Raw genomic sequence first — 25,903 nt, forward strand, 5'->3', positions numbered from 1 at the left:
TGTGTGCCAGTCAGAACCACCTGGAAAACAGTGCACGTCTGTTAAAACTGGGGTAATTTTAAAGGATTTCCAAATAAAGACGAACCTATTGATTAATCTGAAATGACTTGTGCACATAGTACACCTTCTGTCCAACAGTTTTAGCTGGGTATGGACGAGTGACTGGCAGAAGGGAACATTGCCTGCCCTGATTCAGCATTCTTAGCCCTCTTGATCCACAATTATATATCCAGAACTCAGATTAGTGGCTTTATTATGATGCATAAAATTGGAGGTTTTAAGATCCATCCTTCATGCATTAAAATATATTGGTGATCTATATATATCCAAGAGCACACATATTAACAGTCTACATAAAACTGTATGTCTGTGAAATTGTGACAGGATGAGATATCCCCTCATTCTTCTAAACTTGTCTGCAAACCATTCCAGTCCATGTACCTCTAGTGGTTTCATCTTTAGCAGCTAAGGATATAAAACAAAGACCTCATCAAATGCTGCAAATTTTTAAATCTTTCATAACCAAAAAAACTAACGGGATTTCAAATGATAGGTAGGTCATTTTCAGTCAGGTTTTACATACTACATCTTTACAGATACACAAAACACGTCATGCTCAGGATATCGAAATGTTTTCTGCAATAACGCCAAGACATTTAACGGCATGAAACTTTGTAAATTAGTCATTGAAGCACATTATTATTCAAATCCAGTATAAAGGATTCACAGTGCAGAAAGTAACTTCATTTGCATATCAGTGCTGGCAAGATCAGTTTTCAAGTCTGAGGAAATATTATTTTTCACTGCATGGCTACAGATCTTCAGAGAATCCTAGCATTCATTTTAATCTAAAAGTGATAATATATACTCTGCTGGAGGTTTATGATACTCCGTTCTATTTGATAACTAAATATAAGTGCCAAACATTATTCAGGAAAAAGGCTTTGACACTGGTGAAATAGTTAGGCAGTAGATTAATACTGCCGTGTTATCCTGAAAATACAACCTACCCCGAAAGTAAGTCCTGGCTTGATTTTTATACATGCGCCCAATATAAGCCCTACCCCCCCCCCCAAAATAAACCCAAATTAAGACACCACCCACTCCACGGTGCACTGGTAAAAATTAAACTATGTGGGGGGCAGAGCTGACAGTTGCAGCCTGGCCTCGCACACCCCGACACCTGCCTTGTCGGTGCACTTCTTCTGCAGGTGGCAAGGCTGGGAATGCTTTCCTAAAGGCCGCTGCAGCCGATAACAAAGCTCTGGATCGATCCAGAGCTCTGTTATTGGCTGCAGAGGCCTTCCCAGCCTTTCCGACCACAGAAAAAGTTCCTGAAGACCTCTGGCAGCGAAAAGGAGCCAGGGACGAAGCATGCAAGTGAGGTGAGTCTGTGGATAACATCCCCCCCAAAATAAGACCTGGTGCCTTTTTTGTGGCAAAAAAATAAAATAAGACAGGGTCTTATTTTCGGGGAAACACGGGTATAAGGCAAATAGATTTTTCTGGTGAGTGAACTGTATAGCTGCCAGAAGACTTCTGTGTCTCTGGAATCAGCTTCTTCATTGACCTCAGTCATTCAGCTGACTTTAGGGCAGAAGAATGAGCTGTGTTTCTATCTCTGACAATAAATATACTAGGCTAATAAGCACCTAGTGTCCTAATGATACCCCACACAGATACCCAGTTCCATCATTTGATTTCTACAATTCTTTATTATCTTAAAAGGGTCAGTCTTGTTGCAATTATTTTTGCTGGAATATAAACAACCATCCAAGTTCATTCAATCATTTGAGAAAAACATGTTTTGATAGCACACATCTGTAAAAATGTAACAGCTGTTTCAAAGATTGCAACCAACCAGTAAGATTGTATTATGACTGCCATCTAGCTTTTCTGCCTTTAAGCTAGTATGCAAACTATTTTATGCAACATAGAGGTTGCCCAACTTCACACAACTCTGGACAGCTTTCAATAAAGATATACACATCTAAAAGGAAACAATATATAACAAACAAACAAAAAAAGTCACCCATTGTACTCCAAGGCCTGGGAAAATAACCAGGTCTTCAGTGATTTTATGAACATCATCAGGGTGGGAAACTTACAGATCCCTGTGGGGATGTTATTCCAGATGGCAGGCACTGCACCAGGGAAGATGCAGTTCCAAAGCCGTGATAAACACCATTATTTGATCAAAAAGACAGTCTTTCTGGTTTTACAGGCCAGGAAGAAGCTATCAAGAGGTAGTTGTTCCTTCCAATAGCTAGGCCTTACATCGTAAGGACTTTATAGGTGATCACCTGTACTTTGAATTGAATCTGAAAGCCTACTGTTGTCATGTGGGCATACTGCTGCATGGCCATTACTTCCTTTGCTACTACATTCTAGGCCAGCTATAACTCCTGGGTGGTCTTCAAGGTCAGCCCAATGTAGAACACACTGCAAGAGTCCAATTGTGACATCACTAAGACATGAGTGACCCATCTGAATGGCTTTCTAACCTAGGAAGAGATGCAATTGGCAGACCAGGTTCAAAAATCCTCTTTGCCATAGTTGCCACCTGCTCTTCAAATAGGGGCTGTGAATCCAAGAAGACCACGAGGTTACACAGCAGTCTCAAATGAGATAGTGCTATCGTATTAGATATTAGACATGGAAAGTCCACAGGACAGGGAAGAGCCAAATATCTACAACCTCTTGGTCTTGTCAGGATTGTCCAAGTCTGTCCCTATCCACCCAGACCTACACATCTTCCAGATACTGGGACAAGACTTTCAAGCCCAGGTCAATATATCAATGACAATGATTCCAAACTGATTTCAGGTATGATTCAATTTTTTTCAGTGGTATGATTCAAATTTTTTTTACTACTGGTTTTGTGGGCGTGGCTTGGTGGGAGTGGCAGGGGAAGGATACTGTAAAATCTCCAGTCAGAAGTGGCCGGTTTTCCAAACTACTCAAAATTTCCACTACTGGTTCTCTAGAACTGGTCAGAACCTGCTGAATACCACCTCTGGATTGTTTGCTTTATTTACAATTTGATTGGATTGTTGTATGCCATCCAGAATCACTTTCCGTGAGATGGGCTACTATATACATTTAATAAATATACCAGCAGGTGATCTTTTACAGTGGTTTCATGTAGATATTAATCTAAAAGGGCAAGGGTATTAAACCCTGCATCACCCCATTAAGGAGCCACAGATCTCTTCCCCATCAACACTGACTGGAATCAACCACCGTATAAAAACTAACACAGCATTTCCATTAATTCTAAGTGCCTGTAGTTCATCCAGAAAGCTATTGTAATTAATATTATCAAAAGCCCCCTTGAGAGATCAAGGTAGTTTTTCTCCAGTTACACTGCTCTAGCTCATTTTATTTTATTTTAATTATATTTTGAGTTTCAAGAGTGTTTCTATTTATTTGGCCTTACTCATGCTTCACGATGTTTGGATCTACTTCCTGTTTGTTCACCCTAAAATTATGCCCCAGTTTTCAATGCAAATAATGGCTGATGTTGTTTAGAATTTGCAATCAGGGTAGAAGCTTTGTTTATAGCAAAGGACATTCAGATTTCACACATTTTCACAATATGTGCCTGAAACAGGAAGCACTCGTGCAGATTACTATAAACGTTTAAAGTGTTGTAGTCTTACAGTGGAAGCTCAAAAAGACCCTGACAGGCAGATAATTATGACTGATTGCTGATTCAGAAACCTGTTTATTTAGCCACGATTATTAATTTATGATTAACTGCTTCATTCAAAGTTCAACTTTGATTACAAATACCGTGTTTCTCCAACAATACGGCCTCCACCAATAGGAAGCCCAGCATGATTTCTAGGCATGAAGTGAAATTAAGCCCTGCCCCCAAAATTTAGGCCTATTTAAACCATGCGTTTCCCCGCCATTTCTCACATCGTTCATTAGAACTACATGAGGTGAAGAGAAATGGGGGGGGATGGGGAGAAAACTTGCCTTTAGGAGTGCCCTGCAGGTAGACTAGGCTAGAATACCCCGATCTACCGATAGAACATCAGCCGGTAGAAGCTCCCCAAAGGCAGAGTCCCCAGCTGCTTTAGGGCGTGGTGTAGCTGCCCATGTCCCCTCGCCTTTAGGCAGTCTCTTTCGGGCGATGGAAGCTTCCCAAATACAGTCAACAGCCACTTCGATCGGCCAGTAGAAGCAGCCTCGGGGCGAGCGCACACACACACTCCCCTCGCCGCGAAGCCGCTTCTATCGGCAGACGAAAGCTCCCTTGAAGACAGAGTCCCCAGCCACTTCGGGGTGAGGCGTGGCTGCCCATGTCCCCTCACCTTTAGGCAGTCTCTTTCGGGCGATGGAAGCTCCCCAAGTGCAGTCACCAGCCACTTCGATCGGCCGGTAGAAGCGGCCTCGGGGCAAGCTCACACACACACTCCCCTCGCCACGAGGCCGATTTAAGCACTCCGCTAAATTACAGAGTAGGAGGAACAAAGGGATATGTCAAGAGAAAAATTAGAGGTGTTTTTTATATTGGTAGGAATTGATAATATTTCAGTGCACTGTTGTAATGTTACAAAGAAATTGTATCACATGAGACAAGTAGAGGTTGCTCAAGTCACTTGGCAGAATATAAACAGCAATATATATTCAAACAAAACAGAAAAAGCATGCCAGAAGAGTCCAAAGTCCTTTTTGGTAGTTTACTAGACTACCCTATTTATTTCTTCAAGGTGGTGTGCATTATCAACACAGTGATCACGTTTTCTTGGGAAAAAAACTAAAAGCCAAACCTGAAAAAAGACAAAATCTGAAAGAGGTCCATAAGGATTAAAAAAAAATGTTTATGTTTGTAACTGCAATACAAAGGAAAATTGAAGAACAAAACCAATATAAAAATACTGTACATATTCTAATAAAAATATCTAAAATTAAATAGTGTGTAACATTTAAAGGACTGTCCTTTATAATAAAGCACATATGGTCACTGTAATTACCAGGGAATAAAGCTTTCCTGAAAAAAGAGTAAAGAAATAGGATAACGGCACTCTAATAATTCTAGCACTTTAGGGGGGGAAAAATGTAATTCTCACTTCCTTTCTTTTTGCCCGCAACCAAGATGGCCGAAATAGGGTCATTTCCACCACTTCCCTCATTTCCATCTTCAGAAATAGACCATTTCCCCCCGTTTCCTAAATACCTTAAGGAGGCATTATTGCACACGTTTTGGTCGTTCTACATTTTAAAGCAGCATCTCGACCTTCTACCCACCCCTCCCATGACTGTTTGCTTTTGTTTTTGGCTCGGCTTGAGAATTTGTAAGAGGAAATGTAGGGGGTGGGATTTCATACAACGCTTATTGATACGCCTTACGAGCGAAAGAACCAGAACTAGCAAAAAATAACCTCTCTGGTGTCGTTGTCCGTCCCCCACCCCGCGACCCCGGTTTCTGTCTCGTTCTCACGTGCTTGCGGACTTGGGGCGCTTCCGGTAAACCAGACTTCCTTAGAAGCGGAAGCAGCGCCTGGCTTTGAAACTGGTTGATGTGTCCCCGTTTGTGCTGCGAATTCGCTTCGAGGCTCTGGGGAGAAAGCGTGGTAGGGCTTCCCTAGTAGATGTTGGGTTAATGCCTTGACCCGTGGGGGGTGGAGTGAGGGAGGACTTTTGCACAAACTTCCCCGTATTAAGCCACTTCGGCTTCCTATTTACTAAGTCTGCATTACTATTACTATTACTTTCCATCTTCTCATCCTTCCTTCCAACCATCTCCTCCCACTTATGACTGCATGAATGTAACTTTGTTGCTTGTATCCTTATGATTTTTTTAATTGACTGTTTACTAGTATGATTTGATTTGATCGCTTATTATTATGTTTCCTGGTATGATTTGATTGCTTATTTGTAGCCTTTGACTACTATTAAGTGTTATACCTACGATTCTTGACGAATGTATTTTTTCCTTTTTCTTTTTATGAACATTGAGAGCATTTGCACCAAAACAAAACAAATTCCTTGTGTGTCCAATCACGCTTGGCCAATAAAGAATTCTATTCTATTCTATTCTATTCTATTCTATTCTATTCTATTCTATTCTATTCTAATTCTATTCTTAAACGGCCTCTATCATTTTCGTCCTGCAATTATTACCCATCCCAAGAACCTCTTTAAAAAAAGAAAGAAAAGCAATTCGGATTAGGAATAGTGAAAATTGCAGGGATGGGGAAACCCTGGGGAAGATTAGCCCTGCTAGAGACTCAACAGGCTGCTCTGAACTAATTGCAGTTTCTTTGCTCAGCTGTAGGGGAAGAGAGGTTGCTCTAATCTTAGATTGCTACCTGAGAGACATATAATTCATATGATTTTAGATTGCCAGGTGTGGGAATATGAAGTTCCTTTGCCTGTGTAACCTCAATATGCTAGGACTGTGGGTTTTTTTCAACATTTTTTCACTCTGGAGCCCTTCCAGCTTTTAAAAATTAAGGAGGATCCAGATAGTGTGGGTTATTTTTATCAATACAGGTAGTCCTTGACTTTACAACAGTTCGTTTACTGGCCGAAGTTATAACGGTGTTGAAAGAAGTGACTTATGAGCATTGTACACACTTATGGCCATTGCTGCTTGTTCCAAAATTTATTCAGGTAGTCCTTGACTTACAACAGTTCATTTAGTGACCATTTGAAGTTACAGTGGCCCTTGAAAAAAAGGGATTAATCACTATTTTTCATACTTAAAGACCACTGCACCATCCCCATGGTCACATGAATAAAATTCAGATGCTTGGCAGCTGACACATATTTATTACAACTTCAGTGTCCTAGAGTCATGTGATTCCCTTTTGTGACCTTCTGATAAGCAAAATCAATGGTGAAACCAGATTCACTTAACAACCATATTACTAATTTAACAACTGCAAAATCATAAAATGGGGCAAAACTTACTTAATGACATAAATTTTGGCCTCAGTTGTGGTTGTAAGTTGAAGACTACCTGCACTTATGTTAAAATTTAAAATGGAAGTTTTCATTGCTCTTACAGTTTCTCATGATTAATGGGATTTTAATATAGGTAGTGCTCAATGTGTTATTACAATTAAGCCCCAAAATTTTGTTGCTACACAAGACAGTTATTAAGTGAGTCATGCCCCATTTTACTTTTCCCCCACAGTTGTTAAGTGAATCGCTGCGGTTGTTAAATTAGTAATACGGTTGTTAAGTGAATCTGGTTTCACCATTGATTTTGCTCGTCAGAAGGTCACAAAAGGGGATTTATTTGTTAGATGTTTATATTTTTGTTTGCATTGTTTTTCTGGAGTCTGATTCTCTGAACTAAGTCTATTTGTAAGCTGTCCCTAATCACCGTGAGTTGGGCAGCCATATAAATTTTCTTAATAATGAAAACAGTGGTGGCCCACAGTACACAGTACACATTATTCTAATGGGAGTAATCTATTCTGTTTTGGTTAGGCCTTTCCTGTGGCTTTCTTGATGTGCCATGTTTTAGTGAACATAATCAGGAAATGGGTGACAAAGTAGGTAATGAGATACCAGATATGTGTACATGGAAAGCTTTAAGGAACTGGATATGCTTAGCCTGAAAAATCATGAGAAGCAATATGATAGCCAAACACATGATGGATTGATTGCAAATGAAATTTGAAACAAATCTATTCCTTATTCCTGCTTGAGAATTATCACAGCCTTTCAGGGTTGAACTGCAACTAATATCATGCTTCATTATTGGCCACAAAGTCTAATGCTGAAGGGAATTCATGTTACTCAGCTGTTCTAGATCTTAGGGTCTAATTATCCAACTCAAATTACAAGATTGGGATTTCTGCTAATTTACAGCGCCACTTTGATGTGGTGCAGAGGTCTCCAAACTTGGCAATTTTAAGACTTGTGGACTTCAACTCCCAGAATTCTCCAACCAGCTATGCTGGCTAGAGAATTCTGGGAGTTGAAGTCCACAAATCTTAAAGTTGCCAAGTTTGGGGACCCCTGATGTAGTGGTTAAGGCATCAGGTTAAAAAGTGAGAGACCATGGGTTCCCATCTGATCTTGGGACACTCCGTCTATCTTAGTCCTAGGAAAAAGATAGTGGCAAATCACTTCTGGAAAACCCTGCAGGTATTTATGCAGGCAGGAGTCAACATTAACTCAAAAACACAAAAAAGTTTTTTTTTAACTTCTGAAATTTTACAGAGAGATGCTGTAATGATTATCACATTTCGGAAACTGTAATGATCCTTTACATAGTAATAGCAATAATACTTATACCGCTCTATGGTGCTTTACAGGACTCTGGCTGAGGAACTCTGGAAGTTGAAGTCCACAAGTCTTCAAGTTGCAAGGTTGGAGAGCCCTGGTTTACAGCATTCTCTGAGCAATTTATAGAGTCAGCCAATTGCCGCCAACAATCTAGGTACTCATTTTACTGACCTCAGAAGGGTGGAAGGCTGAGTCAACCTCGAACCCCATCAAGACTGAACTTCTGACTGTGGGTATAGTTTGCCTGCAATATTACATTCTAACCACTATGTCACCACATTGGAAATACAATTACTAATATGTGATTCTGGAGGAATTATCTTGCTAGCCCCAAAACAGCCTTGGATTAAATGACAAGCAAAATAAGCACTTGCTTAGGTCACCAAGGCAAGGGAGTAATACAGAATGTTTTCCCCTAGCTGTCATGGCCCTTATTTTTTGACTGCTGTTTGACTTTAATCAATATTTTTTTGGTAATTGTCCTTATCTGTCATGTTCAACTTTAATCTGTAATGTTAAAAACATTGGCATGGTAAGTGACTAAATTTCATTGGAAGGTGTTGTCTGATATCACATTTGTTTCATGGCACTAGAGTTTTCTTTCATCCGAGGACACCATTTTGGGCTTCAATTTAGGACATCAATTGGCCTTAATCTGGCTTTGCCTAAATAATATTTATTAGCTTATTCATGCATTCATTCAAACATTTAGGCGCTTATTAAAACTACGAGGAGCTTCCAAGAATTGGATTATGTTTATCTTAACATCTTTATCTTTAGCAGCGGAAAGAATAATGGCAACAAAATTGTCAATTTTTAAAACGCTAAATGAGACTCCATCTTAGTTATAAACCCAGGCCTGAGGCACATAATGAACTGAAAATTTGAATTTTGTTAGCTTGATGGAGTCCTCTTGCTCCATTTCTTAAATTTAGAAGGAAGTTCAACAGAGTATGCATTTTTTATGACCAGACCAAATTAGATTCTGAGAAATGAATGGGTCAATGATATTGCCTGCCCTGTTTCCTGAATGTAATTTTCTGAAATAATAACTATTTTGACTGCAAATTGGTAAGAACCCTTAAGCTTAACCCTTTCTCCTTGAGCTACTTTTTCTATCAAAATTGCTTTGGGGAGATATTATTTTTCATGGACAAACTCATGTATCTGCTTCTCATTTCTAGGCTTAATGCCAATTAGAGCAGATTCAAGTCTAGTACAGTGGATCTCATTGTAATTCACATCTGTAGAATGGTTTAATGGAGGTGGTCAGGCTGTGTAATAATATGTGGGAATGACCTTGAGAGAAGAGGAAGAGCCACAGACTAGGCAATTGTCAAATAAGAGGCAGCTGAACCCACAGAAGGAAGGATGTGTGTGTGTGTGTGTGTGTCAAATGTCTCAGAAAGGACCCTCTCTAATTTCTTGAGCTGTAAAGCTGAGGGAGGAGAAATGTACAGTTCAGTTAATGCCACCTTACAATAAAGAGAGAGTTAGTAGTTCTGGATGAAAAAGATCAATATTCCCATGCCTGTTATCACCATTTGTACTGATCTAGGCTTCAGTGTATGTGTGAACAAGAATGTATAGTATGAGGGGTTGTCTCATGAATGCCAAGAAGAGGCTTTGGCTGAATTAACCCTTCATGGTTTCTAGGCAATGTGGTTTGTATTGTCTTTGATATAGAGCAATGTATGAGTCATGGTTTATAGCTTAATTTGATAACAGCAATCAGACCTCCATTGGACGGTTAAAACAAACTATTTTTTAAAGCAGACCATGGTTTTATTTTATGATTTTGTCTTTGAATTCCTATTTTAAAAAGCCTCCAATTACTTTAATTATCTTTTTTCCTTGGGGAAAGTGGTTGTAAATTATATGGAAGTCAGATACATAGGGTTTATGATTAGTAAAGCTTGATTGAAGACTGTCATAAGAAAACAGAACTTTTCTTTCTAATATGAGTGATTCCTGCTTATAACATGTTCGCAGCTATTAGCAGTGATGAAGGTTTTAGAACTGATGTGGAGGCATTATTGTCTTCATTTAATGTATTTTTATTACTTGTTTCTTTTATTTCACTATGGAACACAGGATATTGTTTAGGGGGGAAAAATCTAGCTCTATCTCCTCATACCTTCATATGTAGCCAAACTAATGAGCTGCTGTTATTAAACTGTGAGTTGGCTAGTTAGGCATGTTATCTGCTATGGGGTCGGGCTTTTAAAATTGTGTTCTGCAGAACCCCAAGATTCAATGAGAATTTAATGGGCTTCCATGATAGACTAAAGGTAAAAAAATAACAAGAATTCATTTATGCAGCTAGTAGTTCTGGTACTCTTATTTGTTTTTTTTTTTAACTATCAAGTTTCATAGCCTAAAAAGTTTTATACATTATTATACAGGACACTTCATTAATGTAATGGATAAACTCTCAATTTTTGTATTACTGCTGTGAGCCTGCTTTTTATAAGCCAGTGATGGCAAACCTTTTTGTTGTGGTGTGCCGAAAGTGCGCATGCACGCAATAGCGCAAACGTGTGTGTGTGCTGGCACCCACAATGCAATGCACCCCGCACCCTGTGCATGTGTGCGCAACACCCCCGCCCCGCCCCCTTACCTGCACTGTGCATGCGCGCACCTCTCAACTGATTTTCGGCCCGTTTGAGGCCAGTTACACCCTCCTGAAGGCTCAAGGGAAGCCTCGGGAGACTGAAAACGGGCCTGTTTCGGCACTTCCGGTATTTCCGGAAGGCCCATTTTTCAGCCTCCCGAGGCTGAAGAGGCTTCCCTCGAGCCTCCAGGAGGCCGAAAATGGCCTCAAACAGGTCGAAAATCAGCTGGGAGGCGTGCGCATGCGTAGTACAGTTAAGCTTGGCTAGGGCTTGCGTGCCCGCACAAATGGCTCTGCGTGCCACCTGTGGCACGTGTGCCATAGGTTCGCCATCATGGTTATAAGCTGTAGCTGAAACAATGGATTATTCTTTTCTTTGTAGGGGCTGTGGCAATGCACCTCATTGTTTCTTTTAGAAAATAAGGGTCTTTTTAAAATAACCAGTGCACCTATCTTTAGTTGATAAACAGTCCATTTGTTCTGATGCTCATATTTTTGATGGATTTGTTTTTGATGGTCATATTTTGATGTGAGATTTGCAAATGCTTCAGAAAGGAAAGTTTTATTCATTTTGTTTATTTCGTTCTAATGAAGGTGACTACATTTCTTAGAAGGGCTGCTTGTATGACAGCTGTTAAAGCATGCAGCTAATACGTTTCTACTTGGCTGTTGCCCAGAGAGATTGTTGAAATGTCAGAGTGATCTTTGCAATGTCACACGAGGGGCCCTTTTAGATCATCAACTCTCACTTAGTTTTCTTCCAACTCATCTGCTTGCTAACCCCAGATAAACATTTGGGCTGAGTTTGTTTTTTAATTGTTGCTTGTTTTGCTTCTTCTATTCCTGTTCCATTTACTTTAATGGCTAGAAATAATTGAAAGGGCAAATGGTCAGGATGTAAACAAGTCAGTTAGCTTATTGCATTTATTTACAAATGCTTTCATCATTCCAATCTTGTAATGCATTTAAATTAAAAATGACAAACTAGGTAAGTACTGAAGCTTAAGGGTTGAAAAATGGTTAAACTCTAGGATTCCTGATATCCCTTTTAATCTCTGAGTGATAAATCCAAATTCTGTTTGGCCTGAATGAGCACAATTTATCAGTTGTTTTTCCCAGCATTATTGTGTCTCATTGAAAAATGGGATCTCGGTCTCTTTCTAGAAGTTCATTTGCCATAACATAAAAGAGTATCCTTCTTCATCCGGAAAGAACAGTTTGGTTTTTCCTTCTTCCAGGCTCTTTTATATGGAAGTTGTTCTTGCAAGGATTTTGACCTTGATCTTCGCCTTTGCTCTGTAGATCTGGTAATCAGATCTTGCTGTAACATGAAAATAGATAATATGAAGTTAATGACTGAGTATCATGTGAAGAAGGGTAAGTCAGCAGCATTCTATAAAAAGAGTGGGAAACACATCAGTGACATAAAAGTTATTAAAAAAAAATCTAATTGGTGACCAAAGAATAGATTTTGAGTACAATATTGGGATCGCTTATCACATGAACACATAATTTCAAGTTAAAAGTACATTGAAATATGAAGTCTCCTCCTACATAAAGTTACATATAAATTTTTTCAAATATGTTCAGCCCTTTTTCTCACCAAGACTAAGAAAGACCATTACATCACAATTTTGGACACCACTTAAAAACTACAATGCAGTGCAATGCAGCAGCCTGATTCTGGCAGATAAAAGTAGTTACAGCCATGTGTCACCTGTATTCCAATGCCTTTTGGGGTGGAAGTGAAATGTTGATTCTTCTAAGCAAAGTCAGCAGGCAAGCAAGATTCACTTCACTAGGTTATTAGTTAATCAACTGCAGTGATTCACTTAACAATTGTGGCAAGAAAGGTCATAAAATGGGGTAAAACTCACTTAACAAATGTCTCACTTAACAGAAATTTTGGGCTCAATTATCATAAGTTGAGGATTACCTGTAATACATCTCTGCATGATGTCTATCACTATTTAAGGGTATAGGTTGAATTTTTGTTGTAACTTTTAAACTTTGTTATGTTCTTAGGATTGTAAACTGCCAAGTATTATACAGCTTTGGGGGTATAGAAGTAAAATGAAATGTTAAATTAAGGCCCGGTCAACAGTCCAACAATTATGCAACATGATACATTAAGGTCTAATCAACAGATACAACAGCCATTGGCCTCATTCGAGATAGTGATGACTCCGCATATAGGCAAGAGATCGAACAATTGGCACTGTAGTGTAGCCGGAACAATTTCAAGCTGAACACACTTAAACTATTGAGATGAGAGTAGATTTTAGGAGACCTCCTATTCTACCACCTCTTACTATATTAGACAGCACAGTATCAACAGTAGAGTCCTTCAAGTTTTGGGATTCTATAATCTCCCAGGATTTGACATGGACGTCTGACATTAGACCTATCATTAAAAAGACATTCAAAGCAAAGCATGTTCTTCCTGCATCAACTCAGAAAGTTCAGAATGCTTCAGGAGCTCTTGATAGAGGAATTATGGAGTGTGTCATTTTCAATTTCTCTCAGGACGTCACTACAGGGCATTGCATGCCAAAATAACTAGATACAGATACAGTTTTTTCTTTTGTGCTGAACACCCAATTCCCACCGCACCGTCTTATATCTAACTACTGTATATTTGCCAATGTGGTATGATTGTATTATTATTATCCTTCTCATCTTTCTACTAGCTTCTCTTATTGGTATCATTATGATTACTCTGTTGTTTTACATGTGTAATGAGAGCTTCTGCACCTGAGACAAATTCCTTGTGTGTCTAATCACCCTTGGCCAAATAAAGTATTCCATTCTATTTTGTAATCAGTAGGCCAGGGAGTGCTATTATCTGAAGAAGAATGGTAGTTCTTTAAGGGGAAAGAAAGTTTTTAAGAATAGGCCACTTGGGACTAGATATGCTCATTGGTGATAGAATACTGATCATAAAAGGAAGGTGGAAAACCAGAAGTATTCACAGTACATGTACAGAATAAAATGAAAAACCTAGAATGTTGAAAAGGAAAATTTCCACATATATTGTGCTGAGGACCCATATACTGTATTCCTGCATATCCAAACAAGTGAGTAATTCAGACGTAATACATGAGAAGAACACATCCTCAACTGTTAGCAATAGATCCGTATTCCTGGAAAGAGAACAGTGTTCATCTAATGAGACCATCTGTTGATAGCTGTAAAGATTTGATTTGTATTTTTAGGACAACCATTAAAATATCTCTCTGATGAGAGTCATGGTGACTTATTGCATGAAATCCTTTGCCCACAAATGATGATAATTGCTGCTCCAACTAGGTTTTAGTGGTAGGAAATTTAATATAATAAAGATTAATAAAATAAAAAACACTTTCTTCCAAGGATTTGTTGCTGCTCCTTATACAATCTTTTCAATCTTCCTTCTTAAACATGGGGGTTTTTTTTATATTAGTTTAAATTTAGCTAGATGTAATCAAGCTTTATCTCTGATGCACTTTTAATGGGTTACCTTTAAAGGTGCTCTCGGATTTTTTTGCCTTTGAAATTTATTCATAGAAAAGATAAATATTGAATCTTTCCTCTGTTGGAAAGTTCAGTTATAACTTCCTGATTAGCCTTAAAGAAGATGATCTCTGGGGAATGCCACTCCATTAGGCTGGAGCATGAGCTAAGAAACAGGGCTTTGATTCCCTCTCCCCTAATTTCACTTTTATGAGATTCTTACCCTTCCAGTTTAGGACAAAACACACTGGATTGGTTGGTTCTATCTGAGGGAGGTAATCCTGCAGTACCGAAGTACCAAGCCCTAGAACGCTTTATAAATTAATCATCACACCTTGTAGTCATAAATTTATTGGAAACCAGCCGCCACAAGACTTTTGCTTTATAACAAAGAAGCTATTCTTCCCACCCTCCCAAACTTCACCGGAGGGTCACTAGATTTCATACAGATTTTAGAAAAAATATATGGAACAAATTAAGATTATGAATTAGAATAGCAATTAGAGTGCTTTCTAGGAAGACCAATTATAAAATTACATTAATCATAAAAGAGCCATTGCAAAAAGTTTGTTTCTTTCTTTCTTATTAGATTGAACACCCATATGATATTTACAACTAAGAGCCAAGGTGGCGCAGTGGTTTAGAATGCAGTACTACAGATTTTTTCTGACTGCCAGCTGCCTACAATTCACCAGTTTGAATCTCACTAGGCTCAAGGTTGACTCAGCCTTTCATCCTTCTGAGGTGGGTAAAATGAGGACCCAGATTGTTGGGGGCAATCTGCAAACCGCTTAGAGAGGGGCTGTAAAGCACTGTGAAGCAGTATATAGGTCTAAGTGATATTGCTAAGAATTAATGCCTGAGTATACTGTATTATTTTCATCTTCTCCATATTTTCCTCTTATGCTATGTCTTTTTGTTCATAAGTCTGAGATCAGGAACTATCAATTATTTATCTTTGTATTCCTTTGGTTGGTTGGTTGTTAATAGACTGACTTCTCTCCCTCTTGGAAATAAAAATCTAATGTTATTAAATTGTTTAAGACTTAACATTTTGCATGAAAACCATGATTCTATATTCAAATTGTATATAGATCTCTTAGAATGTTTTGCCCATCTTAAGCTGATGCAGTAATGAAAGATATTTAAATGGCAAACTGTAGTCAGAATTGGTTCAAGCCATTATGGAGCCTGAGTGAAAAATCTCTTCCCCCCCCCCAATTTTATGTACAAAGAGCTAAACAGGCATGTACTGAAATACAATACTTATCCATACTGCAAAGAATCCGCTCCCGTGAACTCCGCGAAGAACTCAAAAACCGTCTAGACAATGGAGAAAAGGACCTATACATTGACTACAGAGCTGATTGCATCAAAAGAAAGTCACACAACCCACAACTCCGCATCCAACCCCACCCCATCCAATCCAACATCACTCAAAACTAGGCATGCACGCCCCTAAGTACCTTATTCCAACCAGAACTGGCCTTAAATGCAAGCTACTCAATGCAAGAAGCCTTGTAAATAAAATACCTGAATTTCTCCTCTTACTAAATATGGCTAAATTCGACATTATATTTGTCTGTGAAACATGGCTCAACGCATCTCTCCCTGACTCCATTACCACAGTAAGAGACTATCATGTTTACCGATCAGATTGTGAAATCCGTAGAGGAGGTGGTGTCACTATCTTCTATAAAAAGTCCCTACATCTAAAAAACATCCAAGTTATCCAGGAGCTTGCTATTCCTGAGACCATCGTTTGTGAACTGTCCTTAAATATCACATTTTGGTTCTTACAATGTCACAGAACCCCTGATTATGACATCGAACATGCAAACAAGTTATAACACTACTAACGTGGACAGCATCCTGCCCACACGCTTTTATCTTTCTTGGTGACTTCAATCTACCTCATATTAACTGGACCCTTAACGAATGTACAACTGAACCCACACATGCAAACTTCTACAATGCAGTAACAAATCTGGGACTAGAACAACTAGTAACCAACAACACTAGACTTAACAACTGCCTCGATTTCATCTTCTGTAATAGTTTGAATTCAATTTACGGAATACAAATTAAAGAACCCTTTTCCAACAGTGACCACAACATGATTGACTTTTGTCTCAACATACGTCCACACAAAAATCATCACAACAACGGGATCCCCAATTATAACTTCAAAAAAGGCAACTATGATCTTATAAACAATGATCTCTCATCCCTTGATTGGCAATTTCTGTTCTCTAGATGCAATACTGTAGAAGACCATTACAACATATTTTTACTTGAAGTCAAAAGAGTCATCAAACTATATGTACCAATTAACAACTCCCAAAACCAGAAAAGACAAATACCCATAACAGTAAGGAAGCTTCAATCCAAAAAGAAATCACTTTGGCAGAAAAACAAATCTGGTCACGTTGCCAACTTCAAAAGCCAATACAAAAATTTATGCCACCAGATAAAAAATGAATGCACCAATTATCACATTAAACAAGAAGAAAACCTTCTACGCACCAATTCCACCCGCGCTTTCTACAATTTTGTAAACAACAAACTAAAAGACTCAAGGTCCATCCCACCCCTGAAAGGACCTAATGGTAAAGACTGCAATGACACTATTAAAGACAACCTCTTTAACACATTCTTTGGCTCAGTATTTGTAAACAGCAATGGATCATGCCCAGTATTTCCTAGTCGATCCACAGACAACCACAATGATCTAATACATATCGATTTTACAGAAGACAATGTTGAAAAAACACTACACAATCTAAAACCATCTCTATCTATTGGACGGAATATGTGCCTACTTCTTAAAAAAGCTATCCACTGCCATAGCCGAACTTCTAAGCATAATCTTTGAAAAATCTTTCAGGACCAGCTCCTTGCCAAAACTATGGTCACAAGCCACGGTCATCCCCATCTTCAAAAAGGGAGACCCCAGCCTAGTTGAAAATTACAGACCAATCTCTTTATGCTGCGTCACCTGTAAAGTCATGGAATCAATTATTAACCAATCCATTATCCTCCACTTAGAAACAAACAACCTACTCTCAAATAAACAATTTGCTTTCAGGAAAGAACTATCATGTAATCTGCAACTCTTATACTGCAAAAACATATGGACTACACAACTCGATCAGGGCAAAGCAATAGACGCAATCTACATAGACTTCTGTAAAGCCTTTGATTCAGTGGTACATGACAAACTACTCCTAAAACTAAAATTTTACGGTATCTCTGGACAACTGCATAACTGGATAGAAGCATTCCTGTCAAACAGACAACAAATGGTCAAAATTGGGAGCGTCCTATCAAATTCTGTACCTGTCAACAGTGGTGTCCCCCAAGGCAGTGTTCTAGGACCAACTCTCTTCATACTCTACATAAATGACCTCTGATCACATCAAGAGCAACTGCGTTCTCTTCGCTGATGATGTAAAACTATTCAACACCACAGACAATTCTGCTACCCTTCAAAAAGACCTTGACTATGTATCAGAATGGTCAAACAAATGGCAACTTCAAATCTCAACAAATAAATGCTCTGTCGTACATATTGGCAAAAAAATCAGGAAATAAAATACAGGCTGAATAGTCAAGACCTTGTTGATGATCCAAGCTCTGTAAAGCAGGGGTCCCCAACCGCCGGTCCGCGGACCGGCACCGGGCCGCGGAACAAGCCTTACCGGGCCGCTGGTTGCTGGGCGCCGCCATCTTTTTGGTAAAAAAGCAATTTTTTCACAAAAGATGGCGGCGCCAGCGTTGGTGAGCTTTTCCGGTAGAAAGCCATTTCTACCCGAAAAGCTCACCAGAAGCGCTGGCGCCGCTTATTTGACGAAAATCACTCCGTGACGCCACCGGAAGTGATTTTTCGCCAAAAAGATGGCGGCGCCAGCTGACGCCGAACCGGTCCGCTGGCGCCCAGCTGACGCCGGAACCGGGCCGCGGCGTCGAAAAGGTTGGGGATCCCTGCTGTAAAGGATCTTGGAGTACTCATCTCTAATGACCTAAGTGCTAGAGCCCACTGTAACTACATAGCCAAAAAGGCGTTAAGAGTTGTTAACCTAATCTTACGTAGCTTTTTCTCTGGTAATATTACACTACTAACTAGAGCATACAAAACATTTGCTAGACCAATACTCGAATACAGCTCATCAGTCTGGAACCCACATTACGTATCTGATATTAACACAGTTGAGATAGTCCAGAAATATTTCACAAGAAGAGTTCTCCATTCCTCTACTCGTTGCAGAATACCTTATGCCACCAGACTCAAAATTCTAGACCTAGAAAACCTAGAACTACGCCGCCTTCGGTCCGATCTAAGTATAGTATATAAAATCATACATTGCAATGTCCTTACTGTCAATGAATACTTCAGCTTCAACCATAACAACACAAGAGCAAACAATAGATACAAACTCAAGGTTAATCGCACCAAACTTGATTGCAGGAAATATGACTTCAGCAACAGAGTGGTCAGTGTCTGGAATACTCTACCTGACTCTGTGGTTTCTTCCCCAAACTCCAAAAACTTAAACTTAGACTCTCTACTATTGACTTCACCCCTTTCCTAAGAGGTCTGTAGGGGGCGTGCATAAGCGCACCAACGTGTCTACCGTCCCTGTCCTATTGTTTCTTTTTTTTTCTTATATGTATCCATGTATTCATAACTATGTTTTTACTTATACCTATTATCTTGTAAGCAATTGACAAAAATAAATAAATAAATAAACAATATGGGGATAGGATGGGGTCTCACCTGCTGCATCTCAGATGCAGAACAAATCAGAGGCATAAAGTAGGCATTATGGAATAGGTAGATCTAGTGTTCAGTTTTTTATTTTTCCTCCTCTTAGGGCTGGCTATGCCATGACTTCGTGGCAGAAAACTAGCTTTGCTTGTATTCAGTCCTAGGATGCAATCTTTAGACTTTCTAATTAAAAAGATCTTTGGTATAAATTTGCATTTTACTCACTAACTGTAGGGTGGAGATGGCTGAATATGTATTGTTCCCAGATGGAATATCTGTTTTTGATACTTAAAAGGGTTGTAATTTTCCTAGCTGAACATAAAATATATGCTTGAATGGGATCGGGAAATCATTGCTTTGAGCTTTTTAAGAACAAATATATGAGTGATATATTCCAAAACATGAAAATCATTGACTTGGCTTGCTTGATTATTTGTTTGTTTGTTAGTAAACTGCCTTTATTATTTTTATAAATAACTCAAGGGGAGGAACCCACACGGTATTCCTTCCTCCTTTTTTCCCAAACAATCTTGTGAGGTGCGTTGGGCTGAAAGAAAGTGACTGGCCCAAAGTCACCTAGCTGGCTTTCATGGCTAATATGGGACTTGAACTCATGGTCTTCCAATTTCTGGCCTAGTGTCTTAACCACTAGACCAGCTACAAATTTGCTGTGGTTTTAGGTGTTAGGACACAGGAATTCAGTGTTAAATCCTACTGGAGGTGGTGATTGGGAAATTATATTGGGATAGTCAGACCAGATATTCAAGGTGTTATCCTTAAAAAAATGTTTTGTTAAGTCTTGGTACCCTTGGTTTGATAATAGATGTTGAACTTATAGTAGGGGTGTCAAACTTAATTTCATTGAGGGCTGCATCAGGGTTGTGTTTGACCTCGGGGGGGGGGGCGTGGCCAGGTGGGTGTGGCCAGTTTGACAGCACTCCTGTCAGGGGGCTTGTGGTGGCCCGAGTGCTTGAGGCACTCCTGAGCTCCATTTTTGCTGGCAGAGGCACTGCGGGCCGGTCCTTCACTGTTTCCAGGGCAGCCCCGCGAGCCAGATCGAAGCACCCCCATGGGCCTTGACTTTGATGCCGCTGACTTATAGTTACAGACTCATAGTTATCTGCAATCTTTTTTGTGTTGAAGTGTTTTCAGTGTGATTTGTTTGTGATGTTAGTGCATTCAAGTACTTTGATACCAAACGTGGAAGATGAGATAGACATTTCAAAATAAAACAAAACTCTTTGGTCTCTGCTTCAGTGATGGAATGGAATGGAAGCCAAAGAGCCTCAAGTTCCCAATCTGAGGAAAGCAGCCTGCTGGACCTGCCTGATGCCATAACTCCAGAAAGCTTTCTATTGAAGCCAAACCCTGGGGAAGATGAAGCATTTGATTTAACACTACCAACGGTTGACGCAGGTAAAAGCTGTTACTATTCTTGCTCTCACTTAAAGGTGACTCAGGCAAAGGAAGCAGCTTGTGCCTACAAGTCTAGTGAAAAAAATTCCAATTAAAAGTAGGAACTCGTGGGCATATGTCGCTATTTGCTTCATTAAGCATTGATCTCAGTACTTCTTAGTTCAGGCTTCAGATAGTAGCATTGTCCAGAATTGTCTTTCATAAATTGTCTTTCATTGTCTTTCATAAACTCCTGCGCTGGCTTGAGAGCAACCTCGTTGTTGCTGGCTTTCAACAGGCTTTTTTAACCTGTGTAATCCTATCATTTCTGTATTTCCCAAAAGGGCTTGTGGTTTTTTGCCTGTGTGCTCTGAGTAACTAATACTACTTTCCATTTAAAAAAAAAGGGTTTTAGAACATAATTACACTTGGAAATCAGCAGAAGAATAATACATACAAATGACCATATGCTGTGGGAACTATTTGCTTTTGAGTCTCTGTCCTTGTTCACATCTGTCAATTCCTTTTTTTAAAAAAAGAAAAATGAACAACAGCAATCTGCTGTCAACGCTTCTGAAAAATTAAAATCTAGACCCAACAATGACTGGGTTCACATAGCACACAAAAGCAAAGGCATATTTTTGTGACTTAATATATTGTGTAAACCCAGCTATGGTAGTTTGTAAACCATGGGCTCTCAGAGTATTAGTTATTTGTGATGTATTCACTAAAACTTGGCTAAATAAACAAGAGCTTAGCCAGTATGTCAACTTATAGCAGCCTTTCTACAATCTGTTGGCCTTTTAGAATGGTGGAGTTAATGTCAGACACACCATCCAAAATGGAAGAAAACTGAGACAACAATAGTATCTTGGTGAGGCAGATTTTAAAGCCTCGTTGCATTGCATCATGCAATATTGGTTTACAATTAAAAAAAGTATTCTACAAATTGTTTGTCATCTTCATGCTTATCTAGGCAGAGTAAATGACATAATTGCCTTCTGTCTCCTAAACTTCTAATATAGGGTTTGTGGGTTGGGTTTATTATTGTGTATTAGACCTCAATAAGTCATAAGTTAATTGTTCTGCAGGTTAAATGCATGGTATTAAAACAAAATTGTTTTCTTTCTCTGTGCTCTGCTGTTGATTCTTATAAATGATTCAGGCCCCTCTTGCCCCAGGAGTACAGAATTCTGCACTTTCTTTATATGTGATTTTTATATTATGAATTACTGTGTCCAGTGACATTGTATTGTTAATATGATTTCATGTATGATGAAATTCCTTTACAAAGGGATTTCTCTATAGGAGCTAAGATGTTGCATCTTGTATCTTGTGCTATTTACATCTATAGTTCTGTTTCTCTTCTTTAATTTGTGTAACGTTTTCAAATCTCCCTATTGGACAGGTTCTTGTTTAAGGTGAGTTAGTTCTGAAGTGTGATACGTAAGAAGAAATTTGTGACATTTCTGCTCAGATGCCCAGTTGCAGATTCTGGATTCTGATTCCTTTAACAGAGGAATCAGAACAGATTCCACCATTAAAAGAGATGTATATTTCAAAACAATAATAACAGAACAGAATAACAGAATTGGAAGGGACCTTATAGGTCTTCTAGTCCAACCCCCTGGTCAAGCAGGAGACCCTATATCATCCCAGACAAGTGGCTGTCCAATCTCTTCTTAAAAGCTTCCAGGGATGGAGCATCTACAACTTCTGAAGCTGTTCCATTGGTTATTGTTCCCTCTTTGTTGCTTCTCTCTAAGAGGGCAGTTAGAACACTGTCTCTACCAGCTATTACAGCTTTAACTGGTGTTAAAAGAATGTCAATATTTGTTTCCATGGTTCTCTTGGAAAAGTAATAATTGGTGGACTACAGCAAATGATTGCATTGCTTATGATTAATGCTTTCTTTTTCTGTTATAAATGTGTAAACATATGATAATCTTTTCTAAGGTTTTGTTTTGAGCATGCCACAAGTGCTTTATTTTCTGGCAAAAAAATTACTGTGGCAGAGTTCCAGAGGATGAAATAGTGTACTGAAGATCCGTCTCCAAAAAGCACAGCTAACAACCATGCTAGTGACTGGCTTTTCATGTCAGCTTTCCCTGATAAACCAGACATGAAACATGATAGAATTAATTTTATTATATTATAAGCTATATTAACAGAATCTTGCAAATCTGAAAGTACAGATTTAATGTTTGAACCTTTAGGACATGTAATGCCTAGATTTCTTTCCCTGACCATGAAGCCACTGGGGGCTTCTGTCTCGCCTGATTCTTTCTTGGCAGCATCTTTTCCTTTCATTCCCCAAGGTCATTCCATTATACTTCAGACTCTCTCTGGACAGGGAGAGGGTGGAAGATTGCCTATATGCATGCCAAACAGTTGCTCCTCCCCAAAAGACCACAAGACAGCAATTCCCGATGGGTTTTGAGCATTGGGAGACCATGGGAATAGCCATCTTGCTCACAACCGCAGTCAGCATCCTTTAAAGCACACTATGTTCACAAGCTTCTTTTTCCTTTTTTTCTTTTTTATTTATTTTTTTATAAATAAATTTTATTAAATTTACAATTAAAAACATATCGACATTGCATACACAAAAGGGAAAAAAACAAAAAAAGAACACTCAGTCTTACGAACCGGAAAGAGAAGAGAAGAAGAGATGTAAAAGAAAGAAACAAAGAAAGAGAAAGAGAAAAGAAAAAGAAAAAGAAAAGGATGCGTTTAAAAACAGACAATATCCTTTTTGACAGTCTGCAAGATCCAATTCTCCTACCTTAATTTGAATACACACATCTTATCGATATCTATGCTTAAATTACCCATTGTCCATTAAGCAGTTTATCTCTGGACTAACCAATTATACCAAGAGTTCCAATTATCGTAAAATGTTGAAGGCTCTTTGTTTTTAAGTGCTATAGTTAATTTATCCATTTCTGCACAATCACATATTTTCTGGATGACCATTTGTTCTGTAGGTGTATAGGGTGATTTCCAACACTGGGCGAATGCTAATCTGGCCGCAGTTAGGATATGAATTGTTACATATTTCATCTTTTTGGGTAAATGTTTATCGGAGATCCCTAGTAGGAAGAACTCTGGTTTGTATTCGATTTGTTCTTTGGTTATCTCCTCCAACCATTTTCTGATTTTTTGCCAATATTTCTGGGTTTCTTTGCAAGACCACCACATATGAAAGTAGGTTCCTTCTATGCTTTTACATTTCCAGCATTTTGGACTCGTGTTTGGGTTCATTTTCGCCAACCTCGAAGGGGGCAAGTGCCATCTATAAAACATTTTGTATGTATTTTCTTTATATGCTGCCGATTTTGTAATCTTAATATTCCAAATCTTTTCCCATTCTGATAATGTAATACTTCTTCCGACATTCCTGCTCCAGGCTATCATGTTCCCTTTGACTATCTCTTGTTCTAATTGTACTTCCAGTAAGTATTTATAGAATTTGGATATGTTCTTTTTGTTTGATCCTAGTAAAATTTTATCTAAATACTGCAGTTTGTTATAAATTCCAAAATCTTTTATATCTTGTTTGTATCTGCTATGGATTTGTATATATAACCACTGATCAATTTTAAATCCCTGTTCCTGTAATTCTTGTCGAGTTTTTAATTTTCCTTGTGGATCTAATAGATCTTTATATTTAATCATTTTTGTTATGTCCAAATTATTGGGGTGTACCATTGCCTCCATTGTTGATAGCCAGATCGGAATTTTTAGATAGTGTTTTTTGCATATTTTTTTTCCAATTAATTAATAATGAGTCCCTAATGAGGTGTCTATGAAAGTAAGACTGCTTGGGTTTCCCCACTTCCCATAAGAAGGCATGCCACCCTCTCTGGAGGTCATGCCCTTCTAATGCTAACATTCTTTTATTAAGTAAGTTCACCCAGTCTTTTAACCATAATAGGATAGCTGCCGAATAATATAATTCCCAATTTGGAAGAGCTAGACCCCCTCTACTTTTCGCATCTTGTAAGGCCTTTACATTGATCCTGGGTTTTTTCCCCTGCCAAATAAATTTAAGTGTGATCTTATTTAATTCTTCAAAAAAAATTTTTTGGCAACTTAATTGGGATTGTCTGGAATAAATAAAGAAATTTTGGTAATATGTTCATTTTAATCGAGGCAATCCTGCCCAATAAGGAGAGCTGCAGCTTATTCCAGGATTCTAAATCTTTCTTTGTTTGTTGAAGTAGTTTATCATAATTGTTCTCTTTGAGTGATTTACCTTGTGGTGTTAACCATATTCCTAAATATTTGACCCTTTTTGTTACCTGTATCCCCATCATTGCTTCTAATTCTTCCTTCTGGTTTTCTGCTAAATTTTTGGTCATTAATTTCATCTTTTTTCTATTAATTTTTAATCCTGCCACTGCGCCAAATCATTCTAATTCTTTTATTAGATTATATCCTTTTTCCATGGGTTCCTCCAAAAAGAAAACCATATCGTCAGCAAACGCTTGTAGTTTATATCCTTCTGATTTGACCCTCACTCCTCTAATTTCAGAATTTTGTCTAAGAGTGTTAAGAGTGATTCTAGGGCAAAAATGAAAAGAAGAGGTGAGAGAGGGCAGCCCTGTCTGACACCTTTTTCTATATTTATTGGACCTGTTTGTTCGCCATTGATTAGTATATTAGCCTGTTGTGTGTTGTAAATTGTTGTTATAATGTTTTCAAATTTGGTGCCAAGACTCTTATTGTATTATTCTTTTTCTATTCATGTTCATAAATTTCTTATTTTGAAAACATCGAGTGAACATCAAGAGCTCAAATAGGTACATCCTGTGAAGACGGCCACCAACTCTCAGGTGGTCTTAGAAGATTTTGCTTAGACACATTGTTTTTGAGGGAGCATAATTTGAGGGCATTAAAATCATCAGCTAATGATCCTGTTTTACTTAGTGCATATGTGGCTAGCTGATTCTGCTGTTTGGATTGAAGGCTTGTTTAGCAGCTCACCTGCTGCTAATTGTGATGGCAAGTTGGAAAAGCAGGGACATGAAGTTTTTTATGGCAAAAATAGTAATAGATTGTTTGAAGAGGAAGAGTTTCCATGCAAGAAACTTGCAAACTGAATCTCTTTGGAAATATGGAGATCAATGGATGTGAGTACAGTTTTCCACAGTAAATTCTATCACCAAGCAGTTTTTGGGTCTGCGGGACAGGTCAGTATTGCTCAGAATAGCTAATGCCAGCAGGAGGAATCTTCAGGAATATGAGCAAGTCTAGATGTGTGATTAATGTGTGTAAACTGTGGCAGTTTTGGTGCTTGCCTAATGCCATTATTGGTTTTAACCTAACATGTTCACGTACTCTACAAACACGATAAAATGGGAAGACAACATTAG

At 38.6% G+C, this 25,903-nt stretch overlaps 1 protein-coding gene and 1 long non-coding RNA gene across 12 annotated transcripts in view; one reads left to right on the top strand and one right to left on the bottom strand.

Annotated features, from left to right (window-relative positions):
* Positions 1-236: 236 nt before the first annotated feature.
* LOC148133034 (uncharacterized) lies at positions 237-5,417 on the bottom strand. Its single transcript, XR_015746123.1, has 2 exons — positions 4,323-5,417; positions 237-465 (listed from the first exon to the last, which is right to left on the bottom strand). It is a non-coding gene; the product is annotated as an uncharacterized LOC148133034 (long non-coding RNA).
* Positions 5,418-5,485: 68 nt separating this feature from the next.
* Positions 5,486-25,903, top strand: part of SHLD1 (shieldin complex subunit 1) — a 50,369-nt gene continuing 29,951 nt past the window's right edge. The window contains exons 1-5 of one of the 11 annotated variants that reach the window (XM_087948221.1): positions 5,486-5,585; positions 8,286-8,410; positions 12,109-12,247; positions 14,952-15,106; positions 20,388-20,546. In XM_087948221.1, coding sequence (XP_087804347.1) covers positions 20,390-20,546 — 157 coding nt within the window. In that variant the 5' untranslated portion in view covers positions 5,486-5,585; positions 8,286-8,410; positions 12,109-12,247; positions 14,952-15,106; positions 20,388-20,389. Of the gene's footprint in view, positions 5,701-8,285; positions 8,486-12,108; positions 12,248-14,951; positions 15,107-20,387; positions 20,547-25,903 lie in introns of all 11 variants that reach the window. The other 10 variants (XM_087948230.1, XM_087948252.1, XM_087948276.1 and 7 more) reach the window with 10 other exon arrangements.

The sequence above is a fragment of the Notechis scutatus genome, chromosome 1 (genome assembly GCF_049901735.1).
Source record: "Notechis scutatus isolate UNSWTSFEM ecotype Mainland chromosome 1, rNotScu1.2, whole genome shotgun sequence".
In the NCBI taxonomy this organism is placed as follows: domain Eukaryota; kingdom Metazoa; phylum Chordata; class Lepidosauria; order Squamata; family Elapidae; genus Notechis; species Notechis scutatus.